Source organism: Mixophyes fleayi, chromosome 5 (assembly GCF_038048845.1).
Source record: "Mixophyes fleayi isolate aMixFle1 chromosome 5, aMixFle1.hap1, whole genome shotgun sequence".
In the NCBI taxonomy this organism is placed as follows: Eukaryota; Metazoa; Chordata; class Amphibia; order Anura; family Limnodynastidae; genus Mixophyes; species Mixophyes fleayi.
In genome coordinates this window covers 269,286,458-269,305,188 of record NC_134406.1, presented here as the reverse complement: position 1 = coordinate 269,305,188, position 18,731 = coordinate 269,286,458, and the positions used below count along the sequence as shown (strand labels likewise).

The 18,731-nt window shown below is 41.2% G+C and overlaps 1 protein-coding gene across 1 annotated transcript in view; it reads right to left on the bottom strand.

Annotated features, from left to right (window-relative positions):
* The window catches only part of AQP1 (aquaporin 1 (Colton blood group)), a 29,236-nt gene extending 24,564 nt beyond the window's left edge, over positions 1-4,672 (bottom strand). Inside the window, exon 1 of the mRNA XM_075214094.1 lies at positions 3,994-4,672. Coding sequence (XP_075070195.1) covers positions 3,994-4,383 — 390 coding nt within the window. The 5' untranslated portion in view covers positions 4,384-4,672. The remainder of the gene's footprint in view (positions 1-3,993) is intronic.
* Between the last annotated feature and the right edge of the window lie 14,059 nt (positions 4,673-18,731).

The following is an 18,731-nucleotide window of genomic DNA, read 5'->3' as shown; positions in this document are numbered from 1 at the left end:
GGATGTCACAATAGTATCTAGAGTTTCACAGTGGCTACGACAACTGTGGTCTGCGGAAATGGGAAAACAATTTGTGCGCTCCAGAAGCCAAACAGCACTTTCTCCCTGAAACAATGACAGCGCGGATTGTCGGACGAACAGAGCCAGAAGCACAGATGTGTTGAGATTTAAAAGTACAATACCTTCAATTAATGACTGTGATTAGCATCTTTTTTGTTAGTTTCTAATCAAGGGATGCCATAGAGCATCCTTGTGGCATTAAGGACCCATTTACCCTGCCTGTTAATGCCTTAAATTCCTCGAAAATAGCATTTTCACAAGATTACGGCATTTTTCAGCAACAAAGAAATATATTAAGCTTCTAACGCTGATATCACCAGCGTTTATTACAGTAACAACCAGTACCGCTGTCCCAATAGTTCTCTATGGGGCAATTTAACAAGGTCAGAAAAGCTTAGCTTTTTGCAGTTGTCTAAGATTATTAACACTATTTCAGCAGCTTTTATCCATGAGACGCCCCGCCGGAGAGTGTAGAGGGGTCAGTTCTGATCCTTCCCTGGCAGCTGCTCCTCTCCTCCTCCCTGTCCACAGTCAAAGGGGCACATTTATCATTTATCGGGGAAAGTGAGAAATACTTATCAATCCTTATCGCATGGATAAGGATTGATGTATTTCTCTAATTTATGAAAAATGGAACACAGAAACAGCAGTTCCGAAAAACTGCTGTTTCTGTGTTAAAAAAAAACATACTCACCACTGGCTCTTCGGTCGCGCTGGCTCAGGATCTCCTCCTCTACGGTGCACTTTCTCTTCTTAATGCAACTGCGCATGTGCCGGACCGGAGAGCTTGAGGCTGTGACAGGGAGGGATCACAAGATCACTCCCTGCGCAAGCGATGTCCAGCTCTGCTCTCCGGAGCAGAGCTGGAAATATCGAAGAACAGAAGGTTTAGCAGCAATTCCTATGATGTACGCCCGCTTCAGCTGGCATACATTAACACAACAAGTTCCCGAAAAAAAGACTTGCGGCCAGGAGCAGTCACCATTCTGTTGAATGGTGACTGCTCACAAAAACGATCAGGAGTGCAAAGCAGCAGATATCCATGATATCTGCTGCGATGCACCTTTAATAAATTTGCGGAGAGCACATCATGGCCTAATTTACACGGTAAGTGCACGATAGTGCCCTACCGTGCTTTCTTAAATATACCCCATAGTCACTAATGATTACGGGGACATGCGGTAACTTACGGCTTCACATACGCAATGACAGAAGCGGAGGTGTAGTCTTTGGCCACTGCGGTAAGCATGCAAGATATTTATATGCTAACCCGGCTTTGCCCGGACAGTGCCTACAAAAGGTGGCTGTCCCAGTGAAGACTGATTAGCAAGGACAGCGTGACCAATCGGAGGTGCTGCGCCAGCAAGGATCATTTGATAAATTGCTTCGATATTTCATTTCTTATGGCTGTGATAAGCGGCGATAAGGAAATTATATTTTATGGGCAATGTCTGCCCCTCCCTCCAGGGCTTTCTGGTTCTAATACAGAACAGACAAATCGATTTAGTTGACCACTTTTCAATGACAATGTAAGGGGAGGGTTCTGCTGCGAGGACCAATCACAAGCCCCAATCTCTTGATTGTGGCTTGAGATAGATCTTACCGCTCACACACCGTCACCCTCGATTTCAGGGCAGTGGTAACGGAGGAAACAATGGCTCCGTGCAGGCTAGGAGGCATCAGTTGAGCTTTTTCTGTAGGTCATAGTGCAGCTTTAATCTTTTTGTGAGCTTCCGTTTGTGTTCTACATTCTGGAAATATAGGATCCAAATCCATTCCAGCCTGTCAATTCAGATCAATCTGAAATGCAGCATAGCAAGTTAATGCTTTCCTGCAGCTAAAACCAGGACAGTCTGGAGAAAATCAGGACACTTGGAAGCACTGTACTAGTGTCTGTGGTGCAGCCCTGCTGTCCTGGTGATTCCAGTCATGCTGGTGCTTTTGGATGCAATGTTCCTGGTGCCTACTAGTGCCGTGGGTGTAGTGGGTATACTATAGGTGTATTGGTAATAGAGGCAGATGTGGTGTTAGTGACTATAGGCAGACTGATGATCGAGCCTATGGGAGAGATGTTACTTTGCTGGTACCTACAGGTACAGTTGCCACAATCAGAGATTCTTTAGTGTCCTCAGTCACCATCCATGCTATCAGCTACTAGACCAGTGTTGGCTAACCTGTGACACTCCAGGTGTTTGAGAAACTACAAGTCCCAGCATGCTTTGCCAATATATAGCAGCTTATTGCTGGAAGGGTATGCTGCGACTTGTAGTTTCACAACACCTGGATTGTCACAGGTTAGCCAACACTGTATTAGACAGAGAAGATTACACTTGTTTTATGCTCAGTGCTGATCTTCCCATAGTACACAATCACTGGGCTCTTACCTAACATGTGCGGAGTGATTAAATAATATCACAAACACGTCATTTCTTAGACTTGCTGTTTTTGTGAAATATTTGGTAATTACTCTGCTGTACATTGTACCATGAGTGTCCCCCATAAGATAATACTGTATAACTGTTGCCATTAGTTAGCTTGGGATTCCACATCAGAAACCTCTGATTACTTGTTCCTAATATAGAACAGTAAATGTCTATTTCTCTTCCAGGAAGAAGTAAGTGTATTGCATGGACGCAGGTTATTGGTGCCTTGTGGACATAATGTGGTTATTCTCCTTCATTAAAGTACCACCCAAATCTCAATGCTGAACTTTGTAATAGTCCAAAACTAAAGCTCATTCTGCTCTATTTGTTAATATCCATAATATTTCTAAAGCTTTCCACAAAGAAATATTACGGTTAACCATTATTTTGCTTTCCAAAAACAAAAGTGCTCTATTTTGACCTTCTATCCAATCGCTCTCCATTATATTTCATAGATTTTAACTCTTTCTTTGCTGCAATTGATGCAAATAAGCTCTATCACATTTGCATATGAATAACTGTTTGCCACGTTAAATTAGAATCACTTTATACAATGTCTCCCACAGTTATATAATGCAACAATATTTGGGGAAAAGGAAAAAAAAAGTCAAAACAAAAAGAACAAAATAAATAGTCAAACAAAGTTCTATTGATTTATCACTTTCATTGACCATTGAAATGAGTTATTAATAGAGGGACTTTTGCACGTCCTGAATGTGTTTTGTGACAGTAAGTAGCACTGACATTCTTCCCTAGAGAACTGGCAACGGACATCAAGGCGTTGTAACAGGTGACGTGAATACTAATATAGGGTTTTGTGTATTCAAGTCCTGAGCAGCCTTGGAGAGATGCTCTTATCTAAACCAGCGTACGCCCCTCTTAGAAGGGTGTCAATTGCTGGAAACAGTACTCCTTCGATGAATAGGAAACTGGACAATTGCAATATGCTGTGGGTTATACAGTCATAGTCTAACATTGCAATTCTCAGGCATAAATGTATGTATCACAAGATGTTATTAGGGTGTGTACCTATGTAGTTGTTGGTGCTTTGCAGAAAATGTCACAGTCTTAAGTTATCCAGGAATTTTAGGATAATGTTGAATAAAATAAGTTCTCACTTCATTCACTGTGAACCCAAAAGGAGGGGTGCGTTGGGGTGAATTTACAGGCTTATGACAGTGTGAAGTTGCAAGTTGAATAGTTAACTTCTTAATTAGTGTTTTGTTTTTCTAATGAGTCCAAATAATGTAGCCTCCAGCTGCCCCAAGCCGTAATATTTGCATCTGCAGCAGTTTGAGCACAAAATTGGTTACATCTGACTTTATCCAAATATGCCTGGATAATGTCCACAGATTATGTGCAAAGGACCCAATTTTTGTATATTATCCAAAACATGTATACAAAGGATAATGTCAGCCATTGGATAAGGTGCACATTATCCGGATAGACAATATTAATGTCATGCCGTTAGCAGAACGTTTTACAATTAGCAGATAAAATAACGACTTACCCCGTTGAGCCCGAGGGAGTTTTTTTCGAGGTCGGTGGTGATGCCCAGCAAGATGGCGGTGGCCACTACAGCGCCCAGACACTGGGCGAGGATGTACATGACAGCCTTCAGGATGCTGATCTGACAGGTGAGGAGACAGCCCAGGGTCACCGCAGGGTTCAAGTGGGCACCGCTGATGTGGCCCACGCTCTGCGCCATGGTGGCAATGGACAGCCCAAAAGCCAACGACACCTTCACGTTGTCTTGTTGCCGGCTGACGGTCTGGTTGTTTCGTATGGGGAAATTGAACCCGAGGGCAGCACCGATGCTGATGAAAACAAAAATAATCATGGCTACGAACTCAGCTATCACTGCCCTCCAAAAAGCTTTTTTCTTGAATTCACTTGCCATTTCGATTTGTGGAAGTTTTTTTTGCTAATTTTTAAAATTTCTTTTTTTTTTTCTTTAAAAAAAAAAAAGTTGTCACCTGCAAAGTTTGAGAGGGGTTCTGAGGGAAAAAGTTAAACTCTTGTGTTATTTATAGGGGTTGGGTGGTCTGTTGGAGGAAAAAAGGGGTGTTTCAGAGAAGGAGAGGAAGGAAAATTTACATAGATGCCGTTGCAGGCTTCTACCAGGCTGCCAATTCCTCTCAGCTCTTATTTTCCATCAATTCTTTTCCCCGTCTTTCAGCTAAACCAAGGGAAGAAAAAAAATGCATTCAGTTAGCTGCAGCTCGAAATCAAACCTCACTCCAGTAACTCCTGCACAATGGGAGACTCACAATAAACTCCTGTTATCTTTTTATTTTCCTTATCGGTTGTGTTCCGTGTTCTGCTGTGTTCTAAACAGATAAAAATGTTTCTTTTGTTTTTTTTACCATGTACCTTGCTCTGTATTTTCATTTATTTTATTTGTGTTTGTAGTTAATCCAGACAGCAACTTTGTTGTAGCAAAAAACATAGTACAGTGTTACCTACTGGAATGCAAAATGTACTTTGAGAAAATACAGTTACAGTAAATCATAACAAATATTTTTTTTCTTAGAATAAAAATACTGTATAAAAATATTGTGAAACACTTTACAGAAATGGTTATTTTAGGTGGGGTTGGCACAAAGGGTGAAGTTTTACATAACTGCCACTTACAGTACTTTTTTCTACTGTTCTAGCTGTGATGTGTTAATGCTATTTCTAGAAGCTGACAGCAATGGAATTGGGCTCCTTGTCTTCTTGACTAATTCACCACAATTTGTTCCATCCACTGGATCCGTGTACATGCCAAATGTCTGGACCTTCCCACAGACAGATGTCACTCGATGGATACTTGACAAAATCTATTTTTTTTATTATTTTTTTGAGGACAAAATGTCAAAGAACGACCTCGAGTTCACTCATTCACATCTGCACATGTAGTGTTGTTTTTTTTCTATATCATTTATCTCCCCAAGTTTAGTGTCTATCCCTTGGGTCTGCACACATTGCAATCTGTTTTAATGTATAATGTTTACAAGACTATATGAAAAAGAACAGTGTGTTTTTGGAGTAATTTAGTTACACCCATCCAGATCATTTTATAATGCAGAGGTGGAATTGAGTCATATAGAGGTAAAAATAGAAATTTTTATTTTATGTCCAACAGTAGGAAATCTTTCAGCAGGAGAATGCAATGTACAGTCATACTTCTCACTCATATTTACTGTTGCTTTCAGGATTATTAGAGAGTTAGCTGGGGCTACTATTTGGGCAGGACACAGGGGGCAACTGCCTAAGACATTTTACTGGTAGTGTAACCTCGGCTTTGTTTTACCAGTTTATTTAATCAATGGTCACCTCAGAACTTCCTCAGATGACCACTGCAGAGATATAAATGCAAAGTACCACTTCCTATGTCCTGTGCGCTGCATGTAGTACTCAGCATTCACTTTGATTTAGTCTGTATGAACGACTGCTCAGTACCACTTTTATAGGTCAGTTGTTTTGTGCAGCTAAACGGTGGCCCTATCCTTGATTTCTGCCCTGGAAAAATGGAGCCAGATTCATTACGGCACATAAGATGAGCATTGGGCGTTTTTTTTTTAAAACATATGTGATTCGGACAAACACACGTCTGCATTCAACTACAAGCAGGTATGAAGGAACGTCTATGTACGCTCTGCTCTGACCGACACCATACACTGCATGAGACGTCCAGTATATATGTGGGATATAAACTCCCAGCAGAACCCGCAGAAAACAAAATTCGATTAATATCACTTATAAATAATAAATAGAGATAGCCAGGCTCAGTTTTCTGAAAACCGAGACCACCCGAACTTAGGGGATCCGAGTAGGCTCACGAGCTGGCTCAGTATCTCCACGCGTCCTCAGATCTGAATCGAGGCAAAATGTCATTGCTGCGTTGTCGGATCTCGCAGGTTTTGGATTCCATAAGTACCTCCCTCCCCAGGAGATCCAGCGCCATTGTTCACACAGAAACAGGGGTAGCAGTATTCTTGTCACTCTCCAGTCTCCAGTGACATTGCTCAATGCCATTGCTTACACAGAAACAGGAGGGGTAGAAGTGTTCTTGTCACTCTCCAGTCTCCAGTGACATTGCTCAGTGCCTTTGCTCATACAGAAACAGGAGGGGTAGCAGTGTTCTTGTCACTCTCCAGTCTCCAGTGACAATGCTCAGTGCCATTGCTCATACAGAAACAGGAGGGGTAGCAGTGTTCTTGTCACTCTCCAGTCTCCAGTGACATTGCTCAGTGCCATTGCTCATACAGAAACAGGGATAGCAGTGTTCTTGTCACTCTCCTGTCTCCAGTGACATTGCTCAGTGCCATTGCTCATACAGAAACAGGGGTAGCAGTGTTCTCGTCACTCTCCAGTCTCCAGTGACATTGCTCAGTGCCTTTGGTCACACAGAAAGAGGGGTAGCAGTATTCTTGTCACTCTCCAGTCTCCAGTGACATTGCTCAATGCCGTTGCTTACACAGAAACAGGAGGGGTAGTAGTGTTCTTGTCACTCTCCAGTCTCCAGTGACATTGCTCAGTGCCTTTGCTCATACAGAAACAGGAGGGGTAGCAGTGTTCTTGTCACTCTCCAGTCTCCAGTGACAATGCTCAGTGCCTTTGCTCATACAGAAACAGGAGGGGTAGCAGTGTTCTTGTCACTCTCCAGTCTCCAGTGACAATGCTCAGTGCCATTGCTCATACATAAACAGGAGGGGTAGCAGTGTTCTTGTCACTCTCCAGTCTCCAGTGACATTGCTCAGTGCCATTGCTCACATAAATACAGGAGGGGTAGCAGTGTTCTTGTCACTCTCCAGTCTCCAGTGCCATTGCTCAGTGCCATTGCTCATACAGAAACAGGGATAGCAGTGTTCTTGTCACTCTCCAGTCTCCAGTGACAATGCTCAGTGCCATTGCTCATACAGAAACAGGGGTAGCAGTGTTCTCGTCACTCTCCAGTCTCCAGTGACATTGCTCAGTTCCATTGCTCATACAGAAACAGGAGGGGTAGCAGTGTTCTTGTCACTCTCCAGTCTCTAGTGACATTGCTCAGTGCCATTGCTCATACAGAAACAGGAGGGGTAGTAGTGTTCTTGTCACTTGACAAAAATTGACTGGAAATGATTGGAAATGTTATTGAGGTTAATAATAATGTAGGGATAAAAAAAGAGCCAAATTATGTGATTTTAGCCAAAAAACATAAGGATTTTAGAAAAAAATCGGAATCCAAAACCAAAACACACGAGGGCAGTTTTACCAAAACCAAAACACGAAGTTAATCCAGATCCAAAACCAAAACCAAACCAGGGGGCCAGTGAACATCTCTAATAAAATTGCCATGACTGAAAAATCAATAAAATGAAAAAGTGTTTTTATCCCTTTTTTTCCCTATGAAATACATTTATTCGGATGTTATTAATGTCTACTGTACATAAAGTAAATTTTCCAGTTGCTCCTGATTATATATACATGTCCTAGCTGTATACACAGCTGTCAATACTACTAATCAGCACTTACACCTGACCAGTAGCTGGTGCAGGTGATACGGCAGAAAATCACGTACCTGAGAAATGCCCAAAGCTTGAATAGAATGCTGCTGTGTGCGCTCCAGATTGCCACACCCTTACTGTACACTTATGTGCATACACCTAGTCCCCTTTTCGTTCCTCCCATTAAATCATATCTAGTCAGAAGGGTTCTTTGCAGTCGAACATGAATTGGATATTGCTGCCTTCGCAGGTGTATAGTCCGTTTCTGGGCATACCCAGTGCGATTTTGCGCAAAATACAGCACACATCGACATTTACGCTTCTTAATGAATCAGACGCCTGATGTCTAAAATCATCTCTGATAATTTGACAATTATGGTAAAGATAATTCAATCCATTTAACGGTCAGATCCTCTATGCAGCGCACCTACTGCGGGAGAGCTTTCCTTTACTACAGGTGTATGCACGGATTTGGACCAAACAGGTCTACCATACTTGTTAGGTTTTGTTTTTTTCAAAAAAAAAAAATATGGGGATCATTTATGATGACAAAAATATGCCAATGTTATATCACGCCCCTATTTATCTATGTGACACTACGCCGGGGTCACCCTATTTGTCTCATAGCCACAAAGATCATGGCTGCTCCAAACATTTCTTAATCTCAGAAGAGAGTGTGGAAGGTGGGGGGTCTATAAACCCTCACACTGTATTAGGAGCGATGGTTGTCCTTTGACCCAGGAGTCTCGATGTCTATCATTGTCTTAGGTTCATGATGAGAGAAGTGGCAGTAACTTTACCCAGTGAAGCTTTCTTCACTTACACGACCTACTCTCTGTTGCCCGGTTACTGTCATTGTCAAGTTTAGAGGGAAGAGCAGAGTCCGGTATTAAACCATAAACTGTCATGACCTTGACTGACTTTAAGGATGTTTGACACAATGACTGAGAACAGGACGGTTTCCTGTCAATTTACTACTGTCTTGTCTAAATTTTCTAAAGGGGAATATAATCTATAATCTATGGTTTCTATTTAAAGCCAGGGCTGTCTTAACAGTATTTTAGACCCCCGGTCTAAGCAGTGCACTGGGTCCTACCTACACAACCAATTTGAGGAATAAAAATGTAAATTATCGATAAAATTAAGCTTATATTTATTGGCACCTCCTACAAAATCAGTGTTTAAACATTAACAAACATACTGTACAGCAAAGATTATCCACACAAAACGTTTGGACAATATGACATGAGCCTTGAAGTTGAAAAACAAGAAATTCAATATAAAAATGGTGCTCAGTGGGTAAATCATACAGATGGAGGATGGCACAGCACGAAATCACTATGAATTATTTATTATCATTCAAGTGTTCAACACAAACATTTTTGAAATTTCTTCGCAGAGAATTGCTTCAAAAAATGATATGCGCTGATCTTGTCTTATGTACAATTAGTATGCGTACGTTGTTTTTATCAAGATCAAGATATGCATTCGCAACAGCAAGATCGCATGTACAGATAACACCTTATACCACAAAAAATGTTGTAATAAAGAGGGTCTGAAGGTTCTGAATAAATCCTGGCCCCTATGCTCGTGGGGCTCCAGGGCAACTGCCCAGCTTGCCCATGCGTTAAGATGGCTCTGTTAAAGAGGACCACCAGGGGAGGGCTGGCAAATTTTAGCCTGGGGAGCAAGACTTGACTCAACAGCCTATTTTAAAGGGAAAACAAAATGCAGGTAGTCCAGTGACCCGGCCCAAGGTAGCCCACTATGGGACCGGCCTGGGGGGCAGATGTTCCCCTGCCACCCAGACAGCCCCTGGGACACACCTGCCAAGAGAACTAAGCTGGTCATATGGTTATACAGTTTTGTAGGATCAGCACAGTGACCCAAGAGTGTATCCACCACTGTTTAACTGTGTAGATCAAAGGCTCATCGCTGTTGATCCGTGTATTTCATATTTAATAAGTGGTAATGTGAGAGGTATGCACTAAGGGTCAGCTGCAGAGAGCACATTGGATATTGCAAGGTGCTCTTACATCTCTCAAGGGGAGAGGACCAATTCATTTTTAGACAATCTATATCTGGCTATGCTTCTTTCTCCTCTGTAGAGCTGGGTACATTATGGTCCAGAATGTCTGGTCTGGAACTTTGTCCGGCTCTAAGATTTTGTCCTACGTTGGACTCAGAGATGAGATTCTAAGATCAGACGATCTAATCCACTGGAGGAACATTTTGTAGTGAGTCAGAGAGACTGAAGTTATCTTCCTGGTAGAAACGGGACGGTTATGGGTCACCATTCCTAATTACCACCAATAAACATAAAGACTGGGCTCAATATATTATCAAAAACTAATGAGTATTATTATTATTATTATTATTATTATTATTATTATTATTATTAAAAAGTGCATATATGTCTCAGTTGCCATTGAATTGTCATCATGTTTTCCACAAATTATGTTTTGCCATGTTAGTAGTAATGTTTAGTTGTGTTCTTGTATGACATATATATAATGAAATGCAAGATAACTGAGCCATATCATTTATAATGCAATTTAGAATTTGACGGCAAATAAGAACCGCTTGGCCCATCTATTCTGCCCATATTTTAACCTATGGTAACCTCAAACCCTATTTGATCCTTAGTTCTTTGTAAGGATATCCTTATGTCTGTCCCAAGCATGATTAAATTGCTCTACTGTATTAGCCTCTACCACCTCTGATGGAGGCTATTCCACTTATCCACTACCCTTTCTGTGAAGTCGTTTTTCCTCACATTTCCTCTGAACCTACTTCCCCCCAGTGTCAGTACATGTCCTCGTGTTCTAATACTTCTCTTCCCCTCAGTGTCAGTGCATGTCCTCGTGTTCTAATACTTCTCTTCCCCCCAGTGTCAGTACATGTCCTCATGTTCTAATACTTCTCTTCCCTCCAGTGTCAGTACATGTCCTCGTGTTCTAATACTTCTCTTCCCCCCAGTGTCAGTACATGTCCTCGTGTTCTAATACTTCTCTTCCCCCCAGTGTCAGTACATGTCCTTGTGTTCTAATACTTCTCTTCCCTCCAGTCTCAGTACATGTCCTCGTGTTCTAATACTTCTCTTCCCCCCCAGTGTCAGTACATGTCCTCGTGTTCTAATACTTCTCTTCCCCCCAGTGTCAGTACATGTCCTCGTGTTCTAATACTTCTCTTCCCCCCAGTGTCAGTACATGTCCTCGTGTTCTAATACTTCTCTTCCCCCCAGTGTCAGTACATGTCCTCGTGTTCTAATACTTCTCTTCCCCCCAGTGTCAGTACATGTCCTCGTGTTCTAATACTTCTCTTCCCTCCAGTGTCAGTACATGTCCTTGTGTTCTAATACTTCTCTTCCCTCCAGTGTCAGTACATGTCCTCGTGTTCTAATACTTCTCTTCCCCCCCAGTGTCAGTACATGTCCTCGTGTTCTAATACTTCTCTTCCCCCCAGTGTCAGTACATGTCCTCGTGTTCTAATACTTCTCTTCCCCCCAGTGTCAGTACATGTCCTCGTGTTCTAATACTTCTCTTCCCCCCAGTGTCAGTACATGTCCTCATGTTCTAATACTTCTCTTCCCCCCAGTGTCAGTACATGTCCTCGTGTTCTAATACTTCTCTTCCCCCCAGTGTCAGTGCATGTCCTCGTGTTCTAATACTTCTCTTCCCCCCAGTGTCAGTACATGTCCTCGTGTTCTAATACTTCTCTTCCCCCCAGTGTCAGTGCATGTCCTCGTGTTCTAATACTTCTCTTCCCCCCCAGTGTCAGTGCATGTCCTCGTTTTCTAATAGTTCTCTTCCCCCCAGTGTCAGTGCATGTCCTTGTGTTCTAATACTTCTCTTCCCCCCAGTGTCAGTGCATGTCCTCGTGTTCTAATACTTCTCTTCCCCCAGTGTCAGTACATGTCCTCGTGTTCTAATACTTCTCTTCCCTCCAGTGTCAGTACATGTCCTCGTGTTCTAATACTTCTCTTCCCCCCAGTGTCAGTACATGTCCTCGTGTTCTAATACTTCTCTTCCCCCCAGTGTCAGTACATGTCCTCGTGTTCTAATACTTCTCTTCCCCTCAGTGTCAGTACATGTCCTCGTGTTCTAATACTTATCTTCCTTTGTAGAATGTTTCCCTCATGTACCTTGTTATAACTCTGGATATATTTGTTCCATCTGTAGCTGTCTGTTGCATGAGCTTGCTGCTAACATAACTCTTTTTTATATAAGTGAAGAGTAAAAGACAAATATTATAACTTTAAACATTGTTAAAAACTGCCACTAAGATAGAAACAACTGATTTATTCTCTGTAAGTTGATACATTTACAGTACAGTTTCTCACCATTCTGCAGTAGTGAGGTCTTGCTGCTGATGAATTTGCTTAGTATGCCGCTTTGTAGGCTCATTATGGACCATTAACCCCGGACTGAGATGAACTATTCATATATGGGAAATCTTATCCCATCTTCTAGGTAGACGAAAGTAACGTGAAACGGAAAGACTTGCCCCCATAGCACTGACGACTGGATAAACTCTTCACAATGTATATCTTAGGAAGTTCAATTCCGATCATATCATACAACTGTCATATGCTAAGTTACGTTCAGGTCTAGCACTAAATCTATTGTACTGTGAGTGATCATGAAGATTTCTGGGATCTTCCACATACAGAATCTGGTGGGATAAAATATTCACTGACTCACGGACGTACAAATCACTCTCAGCCAGCAGTCCAAAACAAAGTCTAATCTCAAAAACAAATCTCAAAAAAAAAAAGTTATTCAGATTATTGGAGTTAGTGTCCTTATGAATATTTTAGGATAATGGCTAAGTGGTTAATGATCTTAAATCTTATTGGGTTTCACCAACTACAGAGATGGATCTCATACACTTTCAACGAGTCTTGAGAAAAGTGGAGCAATTTCACCCCCTTTCTGCTTCTCAGGGAGAAAAGGCTGCATTATATGTAAAATATAAGGTGTATTTTATTGTTTTTTCATTATTATGCAACAAAAATGTACAGCTTTTATACCATTATTAAAAATATTTGGGCATTTCTACCTCTAAGATCAAAACAAAAATGAAGTTAACAAGGATGTCAGTAATCATTAACGCAGATCATGTAACTCTGACATCCTGTTTATTATAAAAGACTTTGCTAGGGGTAGCCCACATTTAAAAGTGTATTTCCATTCAAAAATGGGAATATCTAGTATTTAAAATAGGACTTCTGGCTGAAAATACCTGTTGAAAACTCAGAAACACAGTCAATATCCACCAGCAACCTTTGCCACCATGAAAGTCCACATTTTTTTTCAATAGTTAGAAGTTTTGCTAAGGAGTGCAAGTCCTAAATATCCTTTCTGTCAAATGGCGGCAACATTTTTGCTAACGTGGGCTCTCTTCCCTAGGTGGTGCCCTAGTACCCAGGAAAAATGGTGCTCTTGGCAGCCCCTGAAGCGCTGGATTGGGGAACAGGCAAATTTATAGATATATTGCTAAAGAGTGCCAGTTATAAACAGCCTATCTGTCAAATGGCAGCAACATTTTTTCTTAATAGCTGGTGTCCCTGAGTTTAGGGAAATCAGTTGTGTGTGGCAGCCCCTGGATTGGGGGACAGGGAACTTTAAGAAAAAAATGTTCTTGGTGGTAGTGCAGCTTTAAGTATTAAGGATTTTTTACCCAGAATAATGCATTAGGCAATATCATTTTATAATAGCTTTGCCCTTTATATTTAACTCACAATAACAGTATTCTATATTAGTAAGGATATGAGATGAGCAGGAAGATTCATGATAGAGGCCTATTTTGGGCAAACTGTTTGCACACATCTTTTATTACATTTTGAAAACAAAGTAGATTAAAATATTTTTTAAAGGGATAAAAAAGTAAAAAAGTATAATGTATAATGTACATTTGTTTAATGTGTTATCTCTGGGTTTTTTTTTATAGAATTTCAAAACAATTTCGAATACCATATGTGGCCCTGGACTTACTGACAAGCCGCGCATATAGAGGGACATGGTGATAATGTCTGGAGACTACATCCCCCAGATCGGAGTCAAAGATTCACACAGAGGTTGTCAAGAGTGGGAAAGGCAGAGGGGACTGCTGGGAAGGAGAAGAGAGGAGGAGTCAGAGGGAGCGGAGAGGAACCAGAGTGAGAGAATCGGAGAGGCAGGAGCCTGGAGAAATTGAGAGAAACAGCATTCCGGAGCCTGGTGACCGGTTTACTGATCAGAGAAAGAAAGGAGGAGATTGGAGGAGTGGGAAAAGGAGACCATTCGGAGAGGAGTGGATCGGGCTGTAGACTCCATTTTCGGAGAAGGGCCATACCGAGATTAGAAATTGGAGACCTGTGGGATAAGAATATTGGTCATTTACTGCATTATCATATTTACTGGACTGAGACTTGTGATACCATTAGTAAGACAGGGAATTGGTGGGGGTGACCTGAAGATATAGATGTAAAACCCTTTTGCAGGACTGTGGTTTAGTATCAAGGGAATAGTGCAGGGAGAGTTTGATAGGGATTTTTAGACTGAGATACCAAGGAGAAGGAGTTTGTTAAACATAAAGAAGAACCGTTCCTAATTAAACAAATTACATGTGTGACACATGCTAAAAGGAGGGATCAGCCAGCGTTTGATACCTTTTGGAAAACCTCATGTAGGAGAGAAAGAGTGATGGTTATATAAATCTGTAAGATATATGTATATTGTTCAGTGGACGAGAGATGGCAAGTGGCGTGTTGCAACTGATGGTTCTTTGCGCTTTATCAAGTCAAATGATTCAGAGGAACTGTTCTTCATCCATCTATGTCACATGTATGAGCTTAGCATCTATCAGCAAGTAATAAGGGCCTACTGCTTTCATACTACAGGATACCAAAGTTCTGAACACTTATAACTTATTTTATTGCAAGATTTCTTTTGCAACTCTTCACGCAAGACAGAGTGTGGTAAAAGCTTATGGACATAGAACACTGCCTATGTGATTAGCACATTGTGTGTGCCTTCTGGTAATCAGCAGCAGTCAGTTGTCAAACGTAGTGATAAGCGGCCCAGAGGTACCTCTTAACGAGATAAGGAACAGAAAGTGGGTGATGTACAGAACAACCTTTGTTTACATATATATATGTTCATATATTGCTGTCTTACTCATATTCATATTGTTCTTCCTCGTTATGTATATACTATCAAATTAACCGTTCTACGTGGGAATATATATTTTATAAAACAAATCAAGAGCTTTAGTGGTCCTTCACTTAATCAATAAATGCCCGTGTGACTTTTAAAGACCAGTCTGCAGCATTGATACTTTAGTTGTATGTTTGAGGTCATTAGTAGGTGTACAGAGGGTTCCCTTGGTCTCTCTCTGGTGTTACATATTTACTGGAAATTACCTAATGAAGATACTATTGGATCCTGATGAAGGTGGAGGCACTGAGCAGACGATACATTGGTAATAAGTGTTATTCTATTATAAGGGACTAAAAGAAAAAGCACCTTCCCCGCGCAAAATACATATCAGGGAAAGGAGGTATTCATCATATTTACTATCTCAGATTTGCCAGATGTAAAAAGCAGTAATTCATAGAAATGTAAAATTTGTGAAACAGTTCATTCATCTCTAAGTTATAGACTCAAGCGGCCTGATTCATTAAGGAACTTAAATTAAGAAGTTTCTTATTTAAGTCTCCTGGACAAAACCATGTTACAGTGCAAGGGGTGAAAATTAGTATTCTGTTATGCACATAAGTTTAATACTGACTGTTTTTTCATGTAGCACACAAATATCAACTATAAATATCAGTGTACAAATAAGCTATCAAGTATTTGTGTGCTACATGAAAAAACGGTCAGAATTTAACTTATGTGCAAAACAGAAAACTAATTTGCACCCCTTGCATTGTAACATGGTTTTGTCCAGGAGACTGAAATAAGAGACTTCTTAATTGAAGTTCCTTAATGAATCAGGCCCAAGGTGCTCTTAAAAGCAATGACAAGAGATAAGTTAAAATTTTTAAATTTTTACTCCAAATATCCTCCTTGTTTGGTTGCAAAAGTACTCCTTAGTTCTTACACGCACCCCACCATGCAGCAGAATGAATTGAACGCCCTTGTCCCGATTCGATTCCTGTATTATACACTATACAACACGCAAACAGAAGCCATACTAGAAGATTGGACCGCCGGAACGTCTCACCGCATCAAAACAGTCGATCAGTCGGAAACTGTTGGAAAACTCAACTCATGCTAAATTTTTGCCTCAAGTTCGATCATCTCTACTAATAATATCTCTATGCTTTTTCAGTTCTGCGCTAATGTTGTCATTTTTACACCAAAGCGCTGGTTATCATTTTATTTTAATTATAAGGCAGATGCTAAATCATCATTGTGTATGCTTAAATTGTTTGTGATTTCTATGTCTCAGCAATCATGGTCATAATCGCCATGACCAAGACTGGCAACAAATTACAGGTAATTCTGGGCCAATTTGTGCTGTATTATATTTATTTCAATTTAAAATGTTTATCGTTTCGATTCACCTATCATGCGTGCTTCACCCCACAGCACTGAGGTCATGAGTTTGATTCCCGACCATGGCCTTATCTGTGTGACGTTTGCATGTTCTCACCGTATGTGCGTGGGTTTCCTCTGGATGCTCCGGTTTCCTCCTGCACTCGAAAAACATACTGGTAGGTTAATTGTCTGCTATTAAAATTGACCTTGGTCTATGTGTGTGTGTTAGGGGATTTAGACTGTAAGCTCCAATGGGGCAGGGACTGATGTGAGTTCTCTGTACAGCGCTGCGGAATTAGTGGCGCTATATAAATAGCTGCTGCTGAATGCCGAAAAGTGTCTTATTTTGGCCAACGTAGGGTGTATCTCCCTGACCCTGGACTGACGTCCTCCTCTTCCCACAAAAGCTCTATAGAAGTCTTTAGGGTCACGGTTGCAAGGTATTTTTAAATGTGAAGTTTCGCCATCTGGCCTCTGTCCAACGTGGATAAACAAACAAACAATGAGCACTCAGGAAACGTGAGCGATTGAGAAGCTGTGCTCTGTAAAGTCCCCAGTCACACAGGATATTTTATGTGTGTCTAACTTGCAGCTTGGTGAAATAGTCCTCGATTATCCAAATGTTGTGTAAAATGCTGTATAGACAACAATGACACGTTTATGATCCGTTGCAAAACAGCATCTGTGATGGGACCGTAATGTGTATAGAAATCTCTACATGTACACATCTATATAAGTGCAGGACTGTGTAGTGTTTTAGTGTAATAAACTTACCACTGCAGATGTTAATAGGCCACATAAATTAAATAACAGCAGAATACGGACAGGTTTAAGTTGATGTATTCAGTGCTCATTGGAGATGAAATGTATCACACAGCTATGTTGTAATACTGTGCGTCTCTGACAGCAACCTGCACTATTCTCAGAGGGGATACGACAATGGAAAATCAAATAATTAATTTGTTGCAGAAAATGATACATTTTTTAGAATTTGTTTATTGTTTAATATCACAAATGGATATCAGTTAAAAATAAGATTTTAGTGTAAACGGCGCCTATAATCAGCACACACAGGATACCTGTGACTATAATACAGGCTAAGCAGTTGCTGGTGTCCAATTGTGTAATATCAGTAAATGCCGAGTCAGAATTCTGAGCCAGCTGTGATGTGTGGATAACAGTTATGTATACAAGACACCAGCTTAGAGATATACTTCACATGGTTATCAATCTTCATCTCCTGCTCACATGAAGGTCCTCACAGGGTCTGTGTGTGGGAGGGAAATAATAAACTTTAACCAATCAGATCATAATATATGAAGAGATGCGTGAAGTCAACGTGTGGGAGATTGACATTTCCAGAAGTGCAATTATGTTAGTGAGGACAGGGCTGCATGTGAGAGGGACAGTGACATGATGTGAGGAGGGGAATGGAGGTAGGAGGAAGCCACAGACTGAGAGTTATATAGTGAAAGGAGCATAGTCCCCAGCAGCACAGAGTACATCAGGAGATGAGTGATGTGTTAGTGAGGACAGGGCTGCATGTGACAGGGGCAGTGACATGATGTGAGGAGGGGAATGGAGGCAGCAGGAAGCCACAGACTGAGAGGTATATAATGGAAGGAGCAGGGTCCCCCAGCAGCACAGATTATATCAGGAGATGAGTGATGTGTTAGTGAGGACAGGGCTGCAGGTGACAGGGCAGTGACATGATGTGAGGAGGGAAATGGAGGCAGCAGGAATCCACAGACTGACTGTTTGATCATGGAACAGCAGGGTCCTCTAAAAGCACACAATAGTGATTTGACATTTTTCATTAAACTGATGCAAAAAGATTGTGCTGTGAGTCAAAGTTCATACTATACATCCAGCTGGTTCTCCATACATAGGTATGCTATTTTTGCACACTTTTAATAATAAGTGGTCTCATCCTAAGTCTCTACCCAAGATTCCATCATGTCTAAAAATTGGAAAAGCGGGATTCATATCCTATGATTATTTATGAGCAAACATTCATATTTCATTATGTGATTCTCAACCTTTAATCCAACCAAAATCCGATGAAATATAAAAGTAACCAAATTGTGTTGCTCATATCTATACTGGCTCTACCCAGGGCCGGATTAACCCGCGGTCTAACTGGCCTTCAGCCCAGGGGCCTCGCGCAACCAGGGGGCCCTTGAAAGTGCTCAGCAACATTATTTCTCGGCCCGGGGGCGCTGCTGAGCCTGTCACTGTAGAGTGAGACTCAC